The following is a 19,553-nucleotide window of genomic DNA, read 5'->3' as shown; positions in this document are numbered from 1 at the left end:
CAAGTGAAAAATCTTTTGAATTGCTGCTTTAATAGCGGGGCCCATTATGCCTTCCACTGGAAGTAATGGGACAAGAATTGTATAATGCATAAGTTATGCTATTTTTATAAAACAGTTTGTGGAAGGTAACTGACAGTGGACTGCTCAAACAGTTCCATCCTTGTGTGGAGTGGCAAAAAAAAAACAAACCCAGAACAACTCCCAAGGTCCTTTAAAGATGAGATAAGAAAATATCAGGTATGGAAAGGTAGCTGTTCACAGTGGCTGTTCAATCTTTCTTCTAGGACATGTGCTTTATAGAAGGTGCATTGGAAGTCCATCTGGGAGAGTTTCACTTGAAGATGAAAGGTATGTTCCTTTCTGGCTTCCTTCAAGCCTCGTAAATTGATTTTGGCTTTCCTGTTTAGCAGTCTGCTCCATGGAGAGCCTGTCTAGTCAATGTCGGTTGCTTCTACAGGCTTTCTGGACCAAACCCTGAATGGAATTTTGATAAACTTCTGTTTGCTTCAGCACCATAAAATAGGTCTGCAGTGATGCTTTATATTTGAATACAAAACTTGACAACCTTTCTTTGCTCAGCTCACTTAAAGTTTGTCCTTCTAAGAGTGTTTTGAGCTTGTGGCACAGCTTCTGCACAGAGTTGAGCACAAGAGGGTTTTATCCAGATAGTCACTTTATTGAAAGCTGAGACTTTGGGGGATTTTGTAAACCTCTACAAGTATTGGGAGTTTTCCTTCTATTTTCAGGGCTGGTGGGCTTTGCACGTCTCTGCCCGGGGGACCAGTATGAGGTACAGTATCCAGCAATTCATTCTGTCTTTTATTTTACTGTGGGGTGCTTTGGCACACTCACCAAGTACCCTACCCTCTGAGACTGAAGAGGGAAAGATTCAAGTTTTAAGGGAGGGTCTAAGGCAGTGATTGTCTTTAAAAACCAATCTGTCAGATCTTTGTCTCTAAAGCTGCCCTGGAATCAAATAACAGTTGCTGCCTCTTTCTTGGAAGATTGCCCTTGGCATGATTTGAATGCATCTTAGTATCTTACTGGGTTGCTCTCCTACTTCTAACAGTTCCAAATGAATTCCAGCATGCCTTGTATTTCAGTACTGCTACACTTGCTATGCAATATGATTTTGCAGTTCTGGAACAGGTGGGACAAGTCATTTGGCCCTGGGTTAAGGTGTTAAAACCTGCAACTTGAATTCCTGCGTCCAGTCTTCAAGTTCCTAAATGTATTGTGATCAAAGGAATGGCTTTCTCTCTGCAGTACTAGAACAGTGTGAGGCCTATGGACTGAAAGGAATGTTCTGGGGTATGTTGACCCTATGTGTTTTTTTCTTTGTGGTTTCTAGGTGTTTGTGAGACTGGGGCGCCAAAAATGGAGATTGAAAGGCAAGATTGAGACTGATGACAGCCAAACATGGGATGAGGAGGAAAAGATTTTTATACCCAATCTCCATGAGAAGTTTGAAATCAAGGTGTGGTGTATTATGATTGGATTGGAATCAGTGTTTTAATGTTGTCTCTTGCCATACTACTTACCTGTTAAGAATTTTGACAAATGCCTGGTAGCCTAAGTAGTTTTCTTTTCCTAAACAGGTAAAAATGGCAGTTTATCAATGTTCTGTTTACTGAACAGATGTCAGATATCTACTTCTGTTTTTCCTTTGCTCCTGCCACTTAGTGTATCTGCTTTCCTATGTTCTGGAGTCTGGTGTATGTGATTGGTTTGTTGTTTTCTTTTTTTATTTAAAAAGAAGTCTGAGATCAATATCTGGTATTTTCTACAGTGAAGTTTAGATGTGGAGAAAAAAAGATGTGTGGAATATTAAGTACTTGGAGTTCTGTTCTCTATTGAAAAGATAAATATGTATATGGAGAACATATTATTGCACGTGTATGTTTTGAACGTGTAGTTTAAGTGTCCCTTTATCTGGGTGCACTGCAGATTCTTTTGTTGTGCTTTGCTCCAGAGATGCTCCATATCTGCAAGGAACCAATGGCATTTATGTGCTAGTACAAACCATCTGTACTTTGCAAGAACTCCATATAAGTAAAGATACAATTTTTTTTTTTTTTTTTTTGTAGTGCCTTGCAAGAGGTCACATCCTTAACAGTAGAAGACTAGTGCTAGTGGCCTGGGATATGGAGATGACACGTTGTGGGTACCCTTGGAGGAAGCTTGTAGTTTTTATAGACCCTTTCACAGCTGCCTATGGCATTGGTTCTGGCATTTACCTAGCAGGTGGAGTTAATCGATTCTCAAACAGCATTTCCAGAGTAGTTTGGCATCTTTTGTGGGCTGGACCCTGCAGTGTGACTCCTGTCAAACTAAAAGGAGCTGAGATCGAAGGCTGTGCTGGATTCTGTTCTACTAGGAAGCTGTGCCAGCGCAGGGTTTCATTTTCTGGCAGCTGTGTTAAAGCAGCTATTGCAATATTCCCCTCCTATCTGGCAGCAAGAACTGGGTTACACAGGAGAGACTCTTTGGCATCTTGCCGGCACAGCCTTTAGAAATCTGCTTATAACACACTTTTGCTGCCACTGCACAATGAAGATCAGGTGAGAGGCTAATTCAGATCCCTGTTTTCCCATAATAGTTGTAAAAACTTGTATTACTTTGTATGACAATAAGTTTTACTGGTTTTGTCAGCACATGAAAGTGTACTGACTAATGTTTTCCACACCCTCCTGCTCTTTCCACTTTGTACTTCATAGTCTTTGCCCAGCACAAATACATAGCCAGTTTGGAGAGGGGGAAAAAAAAGTGCCAAAGAGTGTTCCAAGAGGAGCCTAGCAACAAGACTTTTTGCTAGCTAGCTCTTAAAGGACATGTAGGCATGTAACTAGTTCCTGAAGTGGACTTCAGGCACTTCTGCTAAAACTCTGTGCAGAGTCTGATGCTTTCTGCATTGCCAGAACAATTTTATCTTCAATTGGATGTTCTTATAGCAAATGGTTGATTAGATTGTTATTGGCTCACAACAGTTTAGGTGCCCATAATTGAGTATCAAGGTTTTAAGCTTGTCTGTGGCCCTTAGAGCAGATCTGAGCCTGGGGCATTCTTTCCACAAGCACGACTTAGGATTGTCTGGTAAGATGAAATGTTTGTCTGTCCCTGCAGGTGACAGAGCTGCGAGGGCTGGCCACTATTCTAGTTGGTGTTGTGACATGTGATAGCATAAACTTTTTTACAACCAAGCCTCAGGCAATCATTGTGGACATAACGGAACTGGGCACCATCAAGCTACAGCTGGAGGTACTCTGGAAGTAAGTACAGTTTCAGATAAAAAAAGCTGACACTAAACATTTGAGATAAATTAAAGGCTTCTATGTATGTCGCTGAGTGGCATTTAACATCATGGTCCTCTTGCTTGCTTGCAGAGCAGATGCAGGATAGATAAGAGCCACATGCTTCCTCACAGCACCCCAGCTACTGTGCTTGATCTCTGACTCTGTGGGACCAGTCCTCGGGTAGGGAGAGGGGGAAAGGGACAGAAGCTATTTCTGTGACCCTTCAGTTCTTGGATGTTGCCAGAGCCATGGTTAGCCACGTGAAGTCACTGATAGGCTTTTTACTTAGCTTGCTACTCCTCAGAATGAGCATTCAAGTCTAACTTGAAGTTACTACTTGAAGCAGTATACATATATCTACACATGAACAGTGTTCTTAAAGATGATGAAATAAAACTAAACAGAAAATAGCAGCTTCTGGGCACAATTGAAAAAATACATAATTGAAATTTCATGACAACCACTATTGCCAGGTCACAATTTACTAAAAATGAAGCTTTCCAAAAGACTTGTCACCTTTGTATTCACACTGTCATTAGTTACTGATATAAGGTCTGTTTGTGCACTACAGGGAAGCTTGGTCACAGATGCACTTTTAAAAGAACTAAGTATTTTCATGGTGCCTGCGACTTAAATAGTTTTATATTTTACATCTGTAAATTGACTTTTTTTAAATTATTTTTTTGTAGTGGATTACTGCTGTTATTAAAAGCAAATTCTCACTTTTGTGGATGCTGCACTGGAACTTCTTCCTCCCTCTAAACACACCACCACAGATTTTTGAAGTACTACTGTTAGTTTTGCTTTGAGACCGTCGGTCTGCGGTGAGAATGTTTGCAGTAAGGCAAAACTTTTAAATCTATTTCCATTTACTAATGTCCCAGGTTTAAATCTAACCATCTTGGTGCCCAATTAAACAATGGTCACTCTTTGCTTAAACTTTTGTAGGTAGCTTATTGCTGTGGTCAGTTCTTCCCAACCCAACATGGCAAGGAGACATTTGAACACACCTCTGTGATAAGTACCTCCTTGAAAGGCCACTTTGCAATGATTTGTGCATCTAGGCTCTCTCCAGGAAAAGCAGAAACTGAACACTTCAGGAAGGGCAGGGAGCAATGCCCTTCAGGCCAAAGTCACCTGTGATTCAGCCCTATACAACTCTTCTGGCCATGTTGGTTTCTTGTTTTCTTAAAAACTATAACAAAAATTTTAAATTTTTTTTTGCATGTGACCTGCCAAATGTGCCCAAAAGCCAAACATCTTGTAGTAAGAGAAAAGCTTCACTTCTCTTAGGGTAAAATAAAAAAAGGTATTTTATAGTCAGACTTGACTTTTTGGGTCTTAATACCCTCTGTCTACATTTTATTATCTTTGGAAGCATCATTTGACTTAAACCTTATCATAGTCTTTTAAGCCAAAGACAGGAGAAATGCCACAAAGGTTTTCTGTTGCACTTGCCATTCAAGTGTTGATAAACAGTTTTCAGATTGCATTGCTGGGACTGGGGAATGAAAAGCTTTATTCATCAACGTAGTTTGCTGAATGTGTTTTGTGTATTCTCTGGTTCTTGAAATTTACTTGACTTGTATATGCGATTGGGCTGAAAAATGAGTCTTGGCAACATCATCAAAAAACTATTGTCAAATGCACACATTGCTCTAAGTCAGAGAAATAAACTCGGAGTTCTGCTGGCATCTGTGTATTGCACTTTCTCCTCCTGAGATATAACAATGGGCATCAGTATATGTGTTGTTTTGGTGAGGTGCTGCAGCTGCTCTGAGACTTCTGAGGCCTCTGTTTCTTACTTGAGAAGCTGAGCCACTAATTAGTTGGGTAACAAAGCCTATTTCCAGCAGCTCGCTGTGATCTTGCATTATGTGCCCTATGAAACTTCTGCTTACTCATACCAGGTTACATATATATTCCCATTTGAATCTGAAAGCAGAGACATTAATGGAAGATTGCTGAAAGCTGCAGAGTGGGGATGGTGCATACTGCATTATATGTGCTGTTTGGGTCTTCTAAAAAAGTAAAAATAGCTCTTAAATTGACAGCCCTTTTAAAGGAAGGCAAAGTAAACCACTGTTGTTTTGACATTTGCGTGCCTTAGTATTGGGGAAGGAAGGAGAGAAGAGAGACAAAAGAGGATATACAGGCTCTTGTACATCCTCAACAAAGTCTGATACCTTTATTTGTTATCTCTTATCCTGCAACAAACACATGCCCCCAAAATGTGCACTAGGTTGAATCAGAATGTAAAATGATCAAAACCCCTATATAGAGTTTCAGAGCAGAAAGGACTGCAGACAGAACCCTCTGCTTGCAGAGATGCTTTTCTTAAAGGAAGTCCCTTTTTCCCTGATTTTGAACCTACCATCTTAAGAAGTTTCACTTGTGCAGTGAAGAAGACATACATTCTTTATTGTACTGGGTATAAAATCTGGTTTTGCCCTAATAAGGGAAGTGTTGTACTGAGAGACGGCACACTCGTAGTGCAGTCTGGGGAAAAAAACACTTCTGTGCTCTCCTTGTTAACCCACAGAAATGGCATCCAAGAGATTTACTTTTGCTGGATCTACATGCTTGCCCTTCCTCACTGTCAATAATTTGCATAATAATCCTGCCTATAAGTTGTTCTTACAAAAAGACTGTATGAGGAAAACCCCTTCCTGTTCCTGGTGTGTTGCGCAGTTTCTCAGATGATAGCCAAAACCTCCAAAGCAAATTACATTTGTGACTAAATTTTCTAAACAGAAAAGTACAATTCAAGCTGTGTTGACTGGTGATTGTTGCAGTAACTCTCTGCTCAGAGACCACGTTTTGGCGGGCAAGATAAGCAATTCTAGGACATTTGGGAAAACCATCACCCAGCTTTTAGAGCTGGCAACAGCTGAGCTGGGAGCAGGGTTATTGGTGACACACTTTCTCTGGAGGTTAATTCCCACTTGGGATTTTTCAGTCTATGACAACTCTGGCTGTGTGTCTCTGCTGTGTTTAAGTTTTATGAAATGTGTTGGTATCTCACCAAGTGGATTCTCCAGAGCACTTCTGCTCAGAACTGGCAGTCTCTTCCTCTTTGACAGCCTGTTTGCTAAAGTTGTTTAAAGGAAAGAGAAGTCGTGTGGTGATAACTTGTGTTGTTTCTATTTTCAAAGGCAGAGTTATTTTCAAAATAACAGCTGCTTTTCTCTTTGATTTAAGGATAACTAAACAAATCCAGGTGACTGCTCAAACTTCCCTGAGAGGCAAGCTTTCAATCCAGACCTGCTTTGTGACAAATCCAAATGTAGATCACTCTTCTACTTCTAAATGTATATTTTCTTTAAACAGACCACTAGTCTTCTGGACTCTAACAAAAGTTCCTTCAAGTCCTTTACAGATTATGCCATGAGGAGCATGAATGATCTTGGGCCCATTGCACAATGACTTTGTTGGCCAAGTTGGCAGAAGGCTTTGGTGTTTTTTCCAGCTAAAACAGCAGTGTGAATTCTGCCTCTCATGCGAAGGACAAAAAGAAAGCCTGTAATCTCTTTTCAGATCTTCAGTTAGCAGCTGGTACTGGGATCTAAGGGCACCATCCATCCAGAAACACTCTTGTGATTTCTGTCTGCTTTGAGCATGTGCTGGCCTGGCTCACAGGGGTTTGTGGAGTAGGAGGGAAAAAACCTTATGGGAGAATAAAACCCAAAAAGTCTAGGGTTTTTGGATACATACCTACTGGCAGTCTTGCTCTTATAGATGAAAACTCAGGTGAATAGGTTATTACTCGTGCAGGTATCTTTAGGCAGTAGTCTGTCAATGCATCTCTGTGCTTGTGATGGAAATGATGTTTCATAGCTTAGTCTTTTGTGACAAGCTGTATTAACCTTGAAACTGATGCTTATTATGCTTTAGTGGGAAGGAGAAAGCTAACAACAACGACATCACTGCATGGGCACTTTCACCTGTGTCAAACAGGGAAAGAAAGAAATCTCATTATTAGTAGCAAGTCCAATCCACATGACCAGAATAGTGTTTTGTTTTGTTTTTTTTTTTTGTATTAATGCAAATTTGGATTGACAGGCTTAGTAGTGGGATTCAGACAGGCCTGTCCACCAAGGGCACTTCTGGCCCCGTTGTGTTTAATACATGGAGTGACTGGACAGAAGGGGAGGGATTAGGGCACAGACTTGGCAGTGGGAGAAAGAAATGCAGATCCTCCAGGTCTGAAGACTTAGCTGAGTTCAGCTCTTACATGCTTTGCTTATGTTCCTCTGAGAATATAAACCAGGAAGTGTTTTCCTTGCACACCCAAGAGAAAAATGCAGCAGGGTGAGGGGAATGATGGATATCTCAAGTATTTCATTCCTATGCAAGTTTGGTGGTTATGGCAAAATAGTATCTCACTGGGAGTCCATGCTGAGAGCTGGTAAGGCTGAGATATCTCTGAATGCATGTGCATGAGAAGCTTCTGGTGTTGTGGGAGGCTCAAGCTAGGAAATGTGAGCTCTGAACTGTAAACCCCTTCAAGGTCAGGCTGGGCGTATGTGTTTTGGACCTGAACACCAAAGTCCTGCAGCAAAGGCAAGCTAAGGGAGAGTGTGTGTTGTGTTTACATTGGCCTTAACAATGACAGCATTGTAGTGTCATGCATTTAATGCCAATATTGTAATTGCTCATAACCAAAGGCCAATGTGTTTGGCAATATAGAAATAGAATGGGGACAAAAAAGACATGTGGAGCCACTTTCATTTTTTTAATACAGTTCTTCAGTCTTGAAAAGGTGCTGATGGATAAAGCTGTGCAGGAGTACAGAGGGGTGCTGTGGGGACTGTGGAAGGAAGTGATTAGCTACCATTTATTTTTCTCAGTACAGCCACAGAGACTCCCTCCATCTCAAAGTAGTTGTTCCACAATTGAAAGTTAAATAATCAAATTCCTGTATACTTCTGGCAGAGATTTGGTGCCAATGATTTCAGGAAATAACTAGACAAACTATGGAAGAGTGTGTGACAAAGGCAATAGTCTGCTTGCAAAGTTTGGTGCATGACAGATCTAAGGATCTATGGATTGCCTCATATTTGAGTGTGTGTCTGGGGAAGGCCTACTATGTTTGACTTATTTCCTTGCTTTTCCCCTGAATCTCCCCTACTGGCTTCTGTCAATGTCAAGATGCTGGAGAGATGGATCTGTAGATCTGTGCCACTATGATGTTTTGTTTGCTGTACAAATGGGAACAAGATGATGGATTCTGCCCAAAGAGCTTACAACTAGGAAGTAATAGATGCTTTAGAGCAGACTTCATTCTTGCCTTCACCCTTTGCTTCTCATAACTTACCTTGCATTAACAGGGAGTGTGTGCTTTTTTGGAGGGCAGCTGAATAGCTGTATTTTGCTAGAGAGTTTTAATAATTGTCAAAGGGGCAAACCAGGTTCAGCTTGTTGTTCCTGTCCCTTTCCTCCAAAGTGTCATTTTGCATTACTATATTAAAAGCTAAAAATAAAAAATCTGAGGAATGAATCCCTGTGATTCTTCTTAAGAAATGCCATGGATGGGAGTAATTTGCTTCCATCGGTAAACATGGGAGACTTGAGCTAAAAGGCTCTTACTGTCAGAAACCAAATTTATTTTCTGGATAGTGAGACAATGCAGATGGTTGTTAATGTGACTCCATGGAACTGCCTCTTTGAAGCCCAGCTGGTCCATTTAGCCAGTTAACCTGTATTAGGCCTGTATGAGGCGAGCTGACAGAGCATTACGTCCATGCTGAGGAAGGCAGTGGTGTGTTGCACTGCAGGATGCTGCTGAACGTTTTCCTTGTGCAATGTGAGAAGCTGGAGAGAACTGGAGCTCTGCTGTTCAGCTTTTGCTGGGGAGCAGAAGTTCGTTTCCCTGTAATTGATTAGTCCTCATTATCATTTGGATCTTTTCAGACTTCTAGTGCTTCTACATTGAACAGCTAAATGTAGCTGACTCTACCCTGCTGTTTTGTCATTATATCTGTGAGATTATAGATTTGTTATAAACAGTTCACTTTTTTTTTTTCCAAAATGCCAGTACTTAAGTGGAAAAAGAAGCTTTCTTTTGGTGCCACAAGGCATATCGGTAGGGAACAAAAGTAACATGCAGAGAAAAAAAAAAAATAGTTTTACTTAACTTTAAATGGCTTACCTCTCCTGGTTAGCTGAGTTGCATTTTGGGTGCTTTGCCAAGTTTCCTTAGACTGCTTTGTAAAGAAGTTGGGAAATGAATGGCTATGAGGTAATAGGTTATTGGGAAGTCTTCAGAGCAGGACCTGTTGAACTGTTGTAGACCACAGCCAGTGTCCTCTGGGGCGGTAACTGGACTCAGCCATGACTAGCTACGCGAGCCGTGTCGCTTTCCCAAGAACAAGCTTCCTCTGCCAGCCAAGGGAGCTCTTTCTTAATATTTGAAGGATAGTGAAGGGTTTTTTTAAGTGACTTTTCCAGGTGGTGTGTAGAAAATTAATGGCAGTTTTCCTTTGTGACATGTGTTATATTCTTCCCTGTCTGGTCTGGTGTGTGTCTCCTTAGCTGTCCCAGGCTGTCAGCAGGCAGCCCAGACTGTACTTGCTGGTGTCCGTGTGGACACTGCATAAGAATGGAGAGCACTTCAGCCTGTTGGACTCCTATTCCAGAGACTGTGGCACGGGCCTCTGAGTAAAGAGCAGTGAGAATTCGGTGTAGAATATGCAACTGTGTCACCTATCTCTTTCTCATCTGGTGTGATCAAAAATACTGGTCAGAAGCAACCTGCCTTTCCTTCTATTCCCTCTGTTTACTAAATGTCACGGTTCAAATCCTAACGGCTGTTCCTGCTGCTGAAGGTTTCTCTGCTTTCTGGTCTTACTGACAGTTAGGCCTTTTTGTCTTCTGCTACAGCCCCTTTGACACGAAGAACCTGTTTCTGTCACCTGGAACCACTGCCAAATTTTCTATGGGTAGCAGGAAGAGCTCATTATACAACTGGACCCCACCAAGTACTCCAAGCTTCAGAGAGAAATACTACCTGGTGAGTATGCTAAGGAAAGCAAAATTCAAAGCAGAGGCTTGATTTTTGGGTTGTGCATTGAAGAACACACTCATAAATGTGAAACTGTAGCACTTCAGGTTTTTCCAGTGTATTTTGAGGCTTCTTTTTTTTTTTGAATACCTATTCCTTTGAATTCTATTTTAGATTTTGTAAAGGAAGGAAAAAACACCCTGGCAAATTTTCCTCTTGGCAGCCAGAGTGGTAGGGGTGTGGGCTTCTGCTCTAATGGTCAGTGGTGGGACTCAGACTAGGAACCAGTGTGTCTCAGTAGCCATGGAGCAGAATGGGATCTTAGAGGTGCTATATGAAACAAGCCCTCCTTTTCATCAGCCCTGCTTTCTGCCAAGTGTAGCCCAAGGGAATAGAAAACCCTGACCTCTTTCTCATTCATTCAAGAGGTTTTTGTTTCATATTATCCTGTAAGTTGTGCCATACATCTCAAATACTAATAATAGCATATATATGTTGCCCTAACATCAAGTCTAAGTCATGTTTGGCATTGCCTCACCAAGGTCGCAAAATGTGCAGTCTTCTTCAGAGGAAAAAAAAAAAAAGTATTTATTATTTGCATGTTGGATTCCCCCCCGAAAATTTCCTCTAACTACTACAGTCACATCCCGTCCTGAGCTGATATGACACAAAAGCTGCTTGTCAAGGTTCTTTCTCCAGAAAAACATTTTTAGCTATTTTGGTTACTTTCAGATGAAAGATCTAAAGCATGGTTACTACCACGCCACTTCGTTCATCCAGTAGGCTCTGTTGCAATAGTTTCTTCTGTCCATTCTATGCTGGCCTGGCTTCCTTGTGCTGAAGAGCCCTGTGGTTTGGGTCAGTTTGGGTGCATGTTTCCAAGAACAGGAAACCATAGTTCTGTTGTAGGCACTATCTCGTGTGTTCATGTATACGCTCACTTACTAATCTATTTGCTGCAGTCTGTTTTGCAACAAGGGCAGAACCAAGGGGATGTAAGTGATGAAGCTCAGCCTCCAAGTATATTGAGCTACTTGGCTGCCTGTGATTTTGATGTACATGGGAGGAGCAAGCCTCACAACCCTGCAGAGACAAGCGAGGCAGGCTCTGTCAGCTCTGAGGATCAGAAGGGGACAGAATTCAGAAATACAACTCCAGCTCTAGACCATAGGACATTGCCATTGGTGATTATTCAAGAGACTTGTGCAGAAGAGCGACAGCATCCTCTTCCAAATCACACAACTCTAGATATCCTGAGGAAGACTCCATGTGTGGATGGATTTCCGAATAATTCACCTAGTTTTCGGAATCATCACAAGAGTATCAGAGACTCTTTCAACCAGACCAGAAATTGCCATCTGACAGAGGAAGAAGACATTAGCCAGAAAAGCTTGAATGCTGCAAGTGACCTAAAACTACATGGATGTACAAAGTCAATTGACAAGACCCTCCAAGAAGTGTTAAATTTGCTGAAATGCCACAATACAAGGCAAACCCAGCTGGAGAAATTGGAATACCAGGTTTCATCTCTCAGGGATAAATTGAAGGTATGGTTGTGTTTTACTCTTGGTATATGGTGTAGCTTCCATTGTTACTCCTAATATTGTAGAAGTTCTATGACCCCGTGGTGGATTTGATCCAATGATGTATCGATGGCATGTTCCCCAAAAGTCAGTTTGGCCACCAGAGGTCAGGCGCTACTCAGAAAAGGCAGCCTGGGGAGCGAAGCACCCAGCAGCACTGTGCTCTGAGACAGCTTTCTGACCTGTGTCCAGGTCAATAATCTGGAAAAAGAAATTCAGAAACTGAATGCCGCCAACGTGGAAACTGGTCTGGGCTAAAAGGTCTGAAGTGTATGTCAGAGCCTCTGCATTTTGGTTTGCTTCTAACTTTTTGGGATGTTTTTCAGATTTAGTATATCTCGAGATGACTGCTTCCATTCATTGAGCCTATGGTTTCTCCAGGATCACCTAGCTTTTGCAGGCAGTTCAGTCTGGCTGACAAGTTATATGATGCTGAAAACACTTCTTTTTAGAGGAAAGGTCCTGGAGAAGAGCTTTCTGCAAGCAGTGGGTTGTATTGCAAATTCAGTAGTACATAGGGCCAGTGTGCAGACTTGGGAGATAAGGCACTGTAAGAGTTCATCCAAGGTCTGGATGGTAATTTGCTTTAACTAAACTGCACTGACTTTCTATTCTAGTGCAACCATTTTAAAAACAGAAATTAAAACAAACCAACCAAGGGCTCTCAAAGCAGCCTTTCCAAGGAGAAGGAAACTCGTGGCCCCATGAAATCCACTGTTGATACTGAAGTTCATGGATGCTATGCTGGAATGCAGCAGACCCCTAAGAGTGCTACTTTTAGATCTGAAATGGGGAATAAGTGAAAATTGCATTACTGACAGGAGGTGCAGACAAAATTGGCTCTCATACCAACCTTAAGAGGCATGGAAATCCAGAGAGGAATATAGGCAGGTTAAAATATTGAATAAATTTGATTAGCAATGTTATTTTGGGATCAGAGTGCTGTACCAAGAGCTAACCTCCCTGATTTATTAAGAATGAAATCAGAAAGGCAAACTTATTTGTTGTTAAGAGTGATTTGATAAACAGCAAAGAACTCGTGCAAAATGGCCTGATAACTACAACTCACAGTATTTCTCCTTCCATTGACAGCTAAAGCCACTTCATCGCAAACATTCATCTATGGAAAGTTTAATGGTGGAGACAGTACTGGAAAGTTTTGACTTTTTAAATGCCGACTGTAGTGCTGATGAGCTTTCATTATTTGGAAGCATAAGAACAGCCAGTATCAGGTGTGTATCTGCAGCATGTCACTACAGGGCACGAGAGAAAGGGGCAAGGAGGGCTGGTCCCAGGACTGCTTCCCACTGTGCTGCACTTAGCCAAGCAGCAGCCCAGTGCAGAGCTGCTGTTGGTGTGAACATCCAGGGTAGCATGGATCTAAACAGATGGAAATGGTGGAAAACCAAGCAGCCTTACAGGCAGCGTGGCCGAGCGGTGCCCGCAGGGGGCGAGGGGAGGCCTGAGGTGTGGGGCTGCTGGGGACAGACTGCAGGAAACGGGCTCATCGGGGGATGCTGCAGGAGTGAGGCAGAGAGCTATAAGTACCTTGTTCAGCTCTTCTACCTGTTCTTTCGTTTGCATTCAGTTCTGCAGGTTGCATAGCACAGAGCTATTCCAGAGCTATGAGCCTGATCCTGGGAGACTTACTACACTCCCAGTATTGCTGAGCTGGGAGAACACCAAGCCTGTTATGTGCTGCTTTTGCAGTTCACCCACTGCAAATGAGCCAGCAGCTCAGTTCACGTTGTCTGGAAGCACCTTTCTACTAGTAATGATACTTCAAAATGGGATTTTGTGGGACTGACTGATCCAGTGTTACTGTCCTGGAATGACTTCTAGGAACAAAGTCCTCATGTTTTCAATAAGTTTAATAAATTCAATTAAAAAAAATGCTGTTACCTGTTAAATGCCAACTGGTTGGTACTTCTGCAACTTGCTTTAAGGCTTTTATTGAGACTGCATGTCTTGATGTTTCTTTAGTGGTGAGAGTTTTAACACTTTTTTTTTTTCTTTCACCTCATCTCTACAGCACCTGCAATGACAACACACTTCAGTCCCTAAGCTGTGACATGAGAACAGAAACAAGAGATGTAACTACTGGGGATGACAATTTAGATGTACTTTTGATAACTCACCTGAAGCTGTGCAAAGACCTCTTGCAGGTAAGTAATAGCCTGGGGTTTGCAGGGTGCTGGTTGTAACTGACTGGTTACAGACAAAAGTGACAATGTAACTGGTTCCTTTATAAAAAGAGAGACTCAGAATAGGAATTGAGTCCAAATAATGCAGTATATACATGTTTATGTACAGAACATCTCATACAAAATTCTGATTTTTTGCAGCCTCTGGGTTTTGCTGAAGTTTGAGTAAGACCTTTGTGGCCAAAGCATGCTGCTAATGCACTAGAACAAATGTAGGTTGAATTGTGTATCGATAGCAGGCAATCTATTTTTTAATGGGTGGAAAACTGCTACTTCTAGGAAAAAAAAAAGTGGTAGCATGTAGGGCAAGAAAGAACTGTGATCTCCCCTTGAGACATCATTTTCCAATTAATTTCAGTTACAGTGCTCAAGCACATTATTGTCCTCAAGGTGTTACCTCTAATGAGGATGGACAGCAGAGGACAGTGTAACTGGTACTGATCTGCTACACAGCTGTCCATGGACAGGGGCAGAGGACAATGTCAGATGCTGGACAGCCTGTCCCAGCATAATGTCATTTACTCATCCTGTTGTGCTGAGTGGCCTTGCACTCAGAAGTGATCTGTCCATGCTATGAAGAGAAAAGTGGCCTTTTGAGAGCAGCTGGTCAGTTTTCTCACAGATTTTATAAGTTTGATCCTAAGAAACAAATCTTCATTCATCTTGAGCATGATACTGCCTTTTCTTCAGCTACTAACATAAGCATGTTGCATTTCAGAAACTGAGGTCAACAAATATTGCCCAGGTTGTCCAGGAGAGCATTTTGGGAGAAGTATCAGAGCAGACACGAGTCCTGGGGGATGTCTTGGATATGTCTGTTGAACAAAGTGAGTAGCTGCATTATTCCAGGGCATGCCAGAGGTGTGAGAGGTACAGGTAACTCTGCTTGAGCTTCCCCAGACACACGAGGGTTTCTTTCTAAATTCTTTACAAGCATTCATGTAATTAAAACAGCTCTTATATCTTGATTCTGAGGAAAAAAGAGGGCTCATAGCTTGTTTGGGTTTTTTCCTCTGAAAGGAGGAAAAGACTTGAAGAAGTTTGGCTCGAGGAAGCAGTAGCTGAAGTAGTGTCTTAGAAACAGGGATGTTATATAGAAGATGGAGTTTGCAGTCAAAGAACAGCAGAATAGCCTTAATAAAATTCTCTTTTATAACTATGCTTTTATTTAGTAAGCAACCAGATCAACATCTGTACTCATTTGCAAGAAAACTTTGGTGTGCAGTTTTTCCTGTTGCAGGCCTTCCCCCTACTAAATTCTTGCATTTAACTGTTATGACAAAATGATAAAGGCACAGTGGGAGACTTTGAAGGCTTTTGTTGTCACTATATTTACCAAAATGAGAAGAATGCAAATTTTAGTTGGAAGTATGTGCTAACAGATTTTACCCTGAAGGATGCAAGAAAATCTGTTCCCTAGAGCAAGGCTCTGAAGGGCCTTTGGCACAACGTGATGAGGAAAGTGTAGGAGTCTCAGAGGCAGAACACAAATTCTGCATCTTTATAGGTAAGAGTGAGAAATGACAGGGTTTAAATGATAGCAAGAAACCACAGGGTATTGCTTTGAGTGCTGTTCTGAAGTGTTTGATGACAGAAAGCCTGCCTCAGCACTGAGGTTCAGAGTTCTCCACTTGTGAAGGTATGTAAAACAGGTTCTCCAAAATGCTTGGAAATGGCACATCTCCTGCTGGTAGCAGTGGAAACAATCACAGAAAGCTCTTCTGAAACCTGACTCAGATGCTGGGATAAATGAATAATGAGAGGCAGGAGAGCTGCTGAGTGTCACCTTCAGGTCTCAGAATGACAGTTTAGGAGTTCAACCCAAGCTTTGTGAAGTTGATGCTTGCAGATGTTAAAACAGTGGCAGTAAATCTCCAGCTCTGAACAAAACAGCCTGTGTAACACAAATACACGCTAATGCTGACACATCTCTAGATGTGCCATCTGGTGTCTAACTTCTCAGGTAAAATCCAAAATCTGCTAGAACTTGCTGACTTCTTAAAATGCGATTTTTTTTTCAGTTATTCAGAAGTCTAAAAAGAAGAAGCACTATCTGAAAATCTGGAGTGATATTGCAGAGCCTGGCAGTATCTTGTTTGCTTCAGCAGAAAGATTCCATTATGCACTAAAATACACACTGATGCTCAAAGTGAAGGATAAATACCCCCGTCAGCTAGAATCAGGTACCAGTCTGTTCTTTGAACACAAGGCTTCTCTGGTTTCATTTTTATTGAATGGCTGTAAATTGCCCTTTTGTGTTTAAAAATAACTTAAAATTCTTACTTATTTAGAGCAGCTCCCATCTAACCCACCTTTCACTTTTTTGTTTGTTCTGTGTTGCTTCCAGTACTACAGAGGCTGCTGGAGCAGATCACCACCTGTGACGGGTTGCTCCCCTCCCTGTACCTCCAAACAGAACCTGTTACTTTATTCCAGTTTTATAGGTACCTGGAGAAACACCACATTACCAGCCTGGAGAAACACTTGGGAAAACTTGCTAAAGAAGGTAAGTGCTTGGCTTCTTCACTTGAACTCACAAGCCCAGCATATGGCTGTTGCTTTCCAGTTTTCTGAGGTTTCTCCGGTTTCCTGAGGCATATTTTCAGAGCAGAACACAGCCCAACCTTTGCATTGACAGCTTCTTTCCATTTTAATTCCCCTTATGACCATGTGCTTTTAATTAGAACAGAGAAGACATACTTGACTCCCATATCTAACCAGGAAGAAACAAAACGTAGGTGTGAAGTATGGGTTTATCTTAAGTGCCCTAAAAGGTGAGTTCTTTGATATTCTGACGTTAAAACAAAGTTGGCAGTGGGATTCGAGGACCGAGTAGATGTCTGTATCTTTGTGTGACTGTTGCAGCTGTAATCAGACACAGATAATAGCAGTAACTTTTCAGAGGTTACCAACATGTATTTTCTAGCACGATGTAGCCAGTATCTTGCTGAAGCCTAGTCCAGCATGTAACAGTACTTTAAAACCTAGTCTGTATCAGAAAATAATTGTTTTAAAAATACTCCTGATATTGGCTTCATCTTTAGTCTTATTTTGGTACAAATGACTCATCTGGTGCTGGACTAAACTTGAGCATTGCTAGTCGGTGAAAAAGATCTGAAATATTCTTCAGATTGAAACTGTCAAGCCAGTGCCTGATTTCTTATTTTTTAAAAGTCAGAGGGTTGTCTTTCACTTTTCTTTCAATAATCTCTGCTCCATTCATCAGCCTGTCTTGGCACAGAAGGAAATGAAACAATGACAGAGAAAGATGGTCGAAGGGGCAGTCGTCCTGATCTGCTTCCTGCTACACTTGGCTTTCTTATTAGCCGTGGGAATAACTGCTTGTGGCTGGAGGAGGCTGACGTGGTGTTTGTCTTCTCTTCATGTCTACATTTGTATTCAGTTGCTGGATTATGTTCAGTTAAAGTTGAGTCCTTTCACTTGCAGTAATGCTAATTGAGGAGCTACAATGCCCTGGGCGGCTGAAGACGCTAAAAAAGCTGAGAGGAAAGCGACTGAACAAACTCCAACCTCTACCACAGACTTTACGGCTACTCGGGATTTTGCAGCTGGATGACAACCACCGGGTCAGCAAAGTGGCCACATCCTGCCTCTCCCGTGCAGCAGCCAACAAGAACTTCAGGGAGAAGGTAAAGGCTGCAGCTCTTACTGGCTCTTCTAGATAGATGCTGAAATACATGGAATTTGTTTTATCCTAGGATAGCTCAATTGTCCCCTCTGCACATCGTTAATCTATTAACTAGAACCTAAAATACATCTGTGCTCAGGTGATTTGTCTATATCCTTTAAGGCAGGTAAATCAGTGCTAATGTCAGGCTGAATCCAAGTGCTGGGTAATGCTTAAATTTATAAAGCCTTTATTCTGTGTTTTTCCCTTTTTTCATTCAGGCTCTCTTTTTTTACACTGATGTTTTAGCTGACTGCGATGCAAGACTTCAGCAAGCTGCATGTTTGGCTCTTAAAAACCTCAGAGTAAGTATTTACAGCTCTACTTTTGCTGTGCATGTCTGGCCATAGTTGCTCAATGCAAAAGCATATCTAGGTTTTTTTTTTTAAGCTGATAGGATTACTTTTTCAGCTTCCTCCTATTTGGAATTAATGTTTGGCTGCCAAAGTTCCAGAGTATTAATGCTATTATTCAAAAGGCAGCAGGCAGAGGGAGCTGCAGGCACCTTGGACTGTCTCAAGTTTGATCTGAGGGGCACAGTACAAGGGCAGAAAGGATGTTTTCTAACTTCTACAGTGTTGTCAGTGGTAAAGGACAACAGACCCTGTTTGACTGCAGGGCATCTAGCATGCTGAAAAATGAACAGTCAGCTATATACGGAGTAAATTCTAAAGCTTTAACTATAGAAATTTAATGTTAAAGGTTTTTTTTTTTTTTTAACAATGGCTGATTATAGTCAAGAAAATAAAGGTAATATTTGCATTGCTACCGTAGGAAACTGTCAGAACATATTTAAAGCTTTTCAACAGCCACAAGTGTGTAATGTTGGTTTGCACAGAAGGGATTTTTGTGAGTACAGTTTCTACAAACAGGTAGTCCTGAGATAGGCCCTCACACAACCTGCATTAACTCTGTCAGTAAAGGTCATGATTGGTTTATGCTCATTTAACAGTACTGCAGCAGTGACCTGTACCCTACAACTTTTATACTTTTTCGTGCCTTAAATCAGGAAAGTAGCAGAGGTGAGACCATGCTCAGAAAAACTATTTGCAAGCTGCTATGTTGGTTGGAGAACTGAAAGGTCACAGTAGAATTCAGATGCAAGAGGTGGGAATTAGTATCTACATTTACCTTGGAAAAACTGTTCATCAAAATGCCAATCTTTTTCTCAAACAGGGCATTGAGAGTATTGAGCAGGTTGCCTACCTGTGCCAATCTGAAACAGAGGAGGTTAGGAATGCAGCCAGGGAAACAACACTATCCTTTGGTAAGTCTTGAGTACAATCTTAAAACATAGATTCTGAAAAGTAATGTGCACAGAAGCAGGAGAGGCCTGAAGTTCAGCCTGAACACATCTGGGACAACAAATATTTTATGAACATCTATTTCATACCATTAAGATAAGCTTTGTATCACATATAATAACCAAAGGCTCCCATTAAAGTTTCTAGAAGCAGACCAAGGAGATTGCTATAGCATAAAGTGCTTTGAGAACTAGTAAACCTTTGTAAAAAGTTGGCAGATAAGTACTGGAAGTGCTGACAGTGCTGCTGGAGTACTTCTTAATAGTAGTACTGGCATCAGCAATTTTTTCCTCCTAGATTTTGTAAAAAGGAGATTTGAACCTGGCAGATCACAATAAAGCCTCTTCTAGCTCTGAGATGAGCTAAGCTGATTTAAAGAACTCTTGTATAAATCAGAACAAAACTAGACTCTTCGGGTCTGCTTATCTTTTCTAGCCACGTACAAACTGACTATAGAATCATAGAAACCTTTAGGTTG

At 41.5% G+C, this 19,553-nt stretch overlaps 1 protein-coding gene across 1 annotated transcript in view; it reads left to right on the top strand.

The window, feature by feature from the left end:
* The window catches only part of FAM65C (family with sequence similarity 65, member C), a gene marked incomplete at its 3' end in the record, with an annotated part of 28,336 nt that extends 9,298 nt beyond the window's left edge, over positions 1–19,038 (top strand). The window contains exons 7-20 of the mRNA XM_008945683.1: positions 285–348; positions 747–790; positions 1,352–1,477; positions 3,124–3,269; positions 10,176–10,305; positions 11,259–11,843; positions 12,972–13,111; positions 13,912–14,044; positions 14,802–14,910; positions 16,105–16,266; positions 16,431–16,589; positions 17,531–17,733; positions 17,993–18,076; positions 18,948–19,038. Of these exons, the coding sequence (XP_008943931.1) occupies positions 285–348; positions 747–790; positions 1,352–1,477; positions 3,124–3,269; positions 10,176–10,305; positions 11,259–11,843; positions 12,972–13,111; positions 13,912–14,044; positions 14,802–14,910; positions 16,105–16,266; positions 16,431–16,589; positions 17,531–17,733; positions 17,993–18,076; positions 18,948–19,038 (2,176 nt within the window). The remainder of the gene's footprint in view (positions 1–284; positions 349–746; positions 791–1,351; positions 1,478–3,123; positions 3,270–10,175; positions 10,306–11,258; positions 11,844–12,971; positions 13,112–13,911; positions 14,045–14,801; positions 14,911–16,104; positions 16,267–16,430; positions 16,590–17,530; positions 17,734–17,992; positions 18,077–18,947) is intronic.
* Between the last annotated feature and the right edge of the window lie 515 nt (positions 19,039–19,553).

This window comes from Merops nubicus, unplaced genomic scaffold (genome assembly GCF_000691845.1).
Source record: "Merops nubicus isolate BGI_N331 unplaced genomic scaffold, ASM69184v1 scaffold23818, whole genome shotgun sequence".
Taxonomy (NCBI): Eukaryota; Metazoa; Chordata; class Aves; order Coraciiformes; family Meropidae; genus Merops; species Merops nubicus.
Note: the sequence above shows the minus strand (reverse complement) of the source record. Positions and strands in the feature narration are given on the sequence as shown.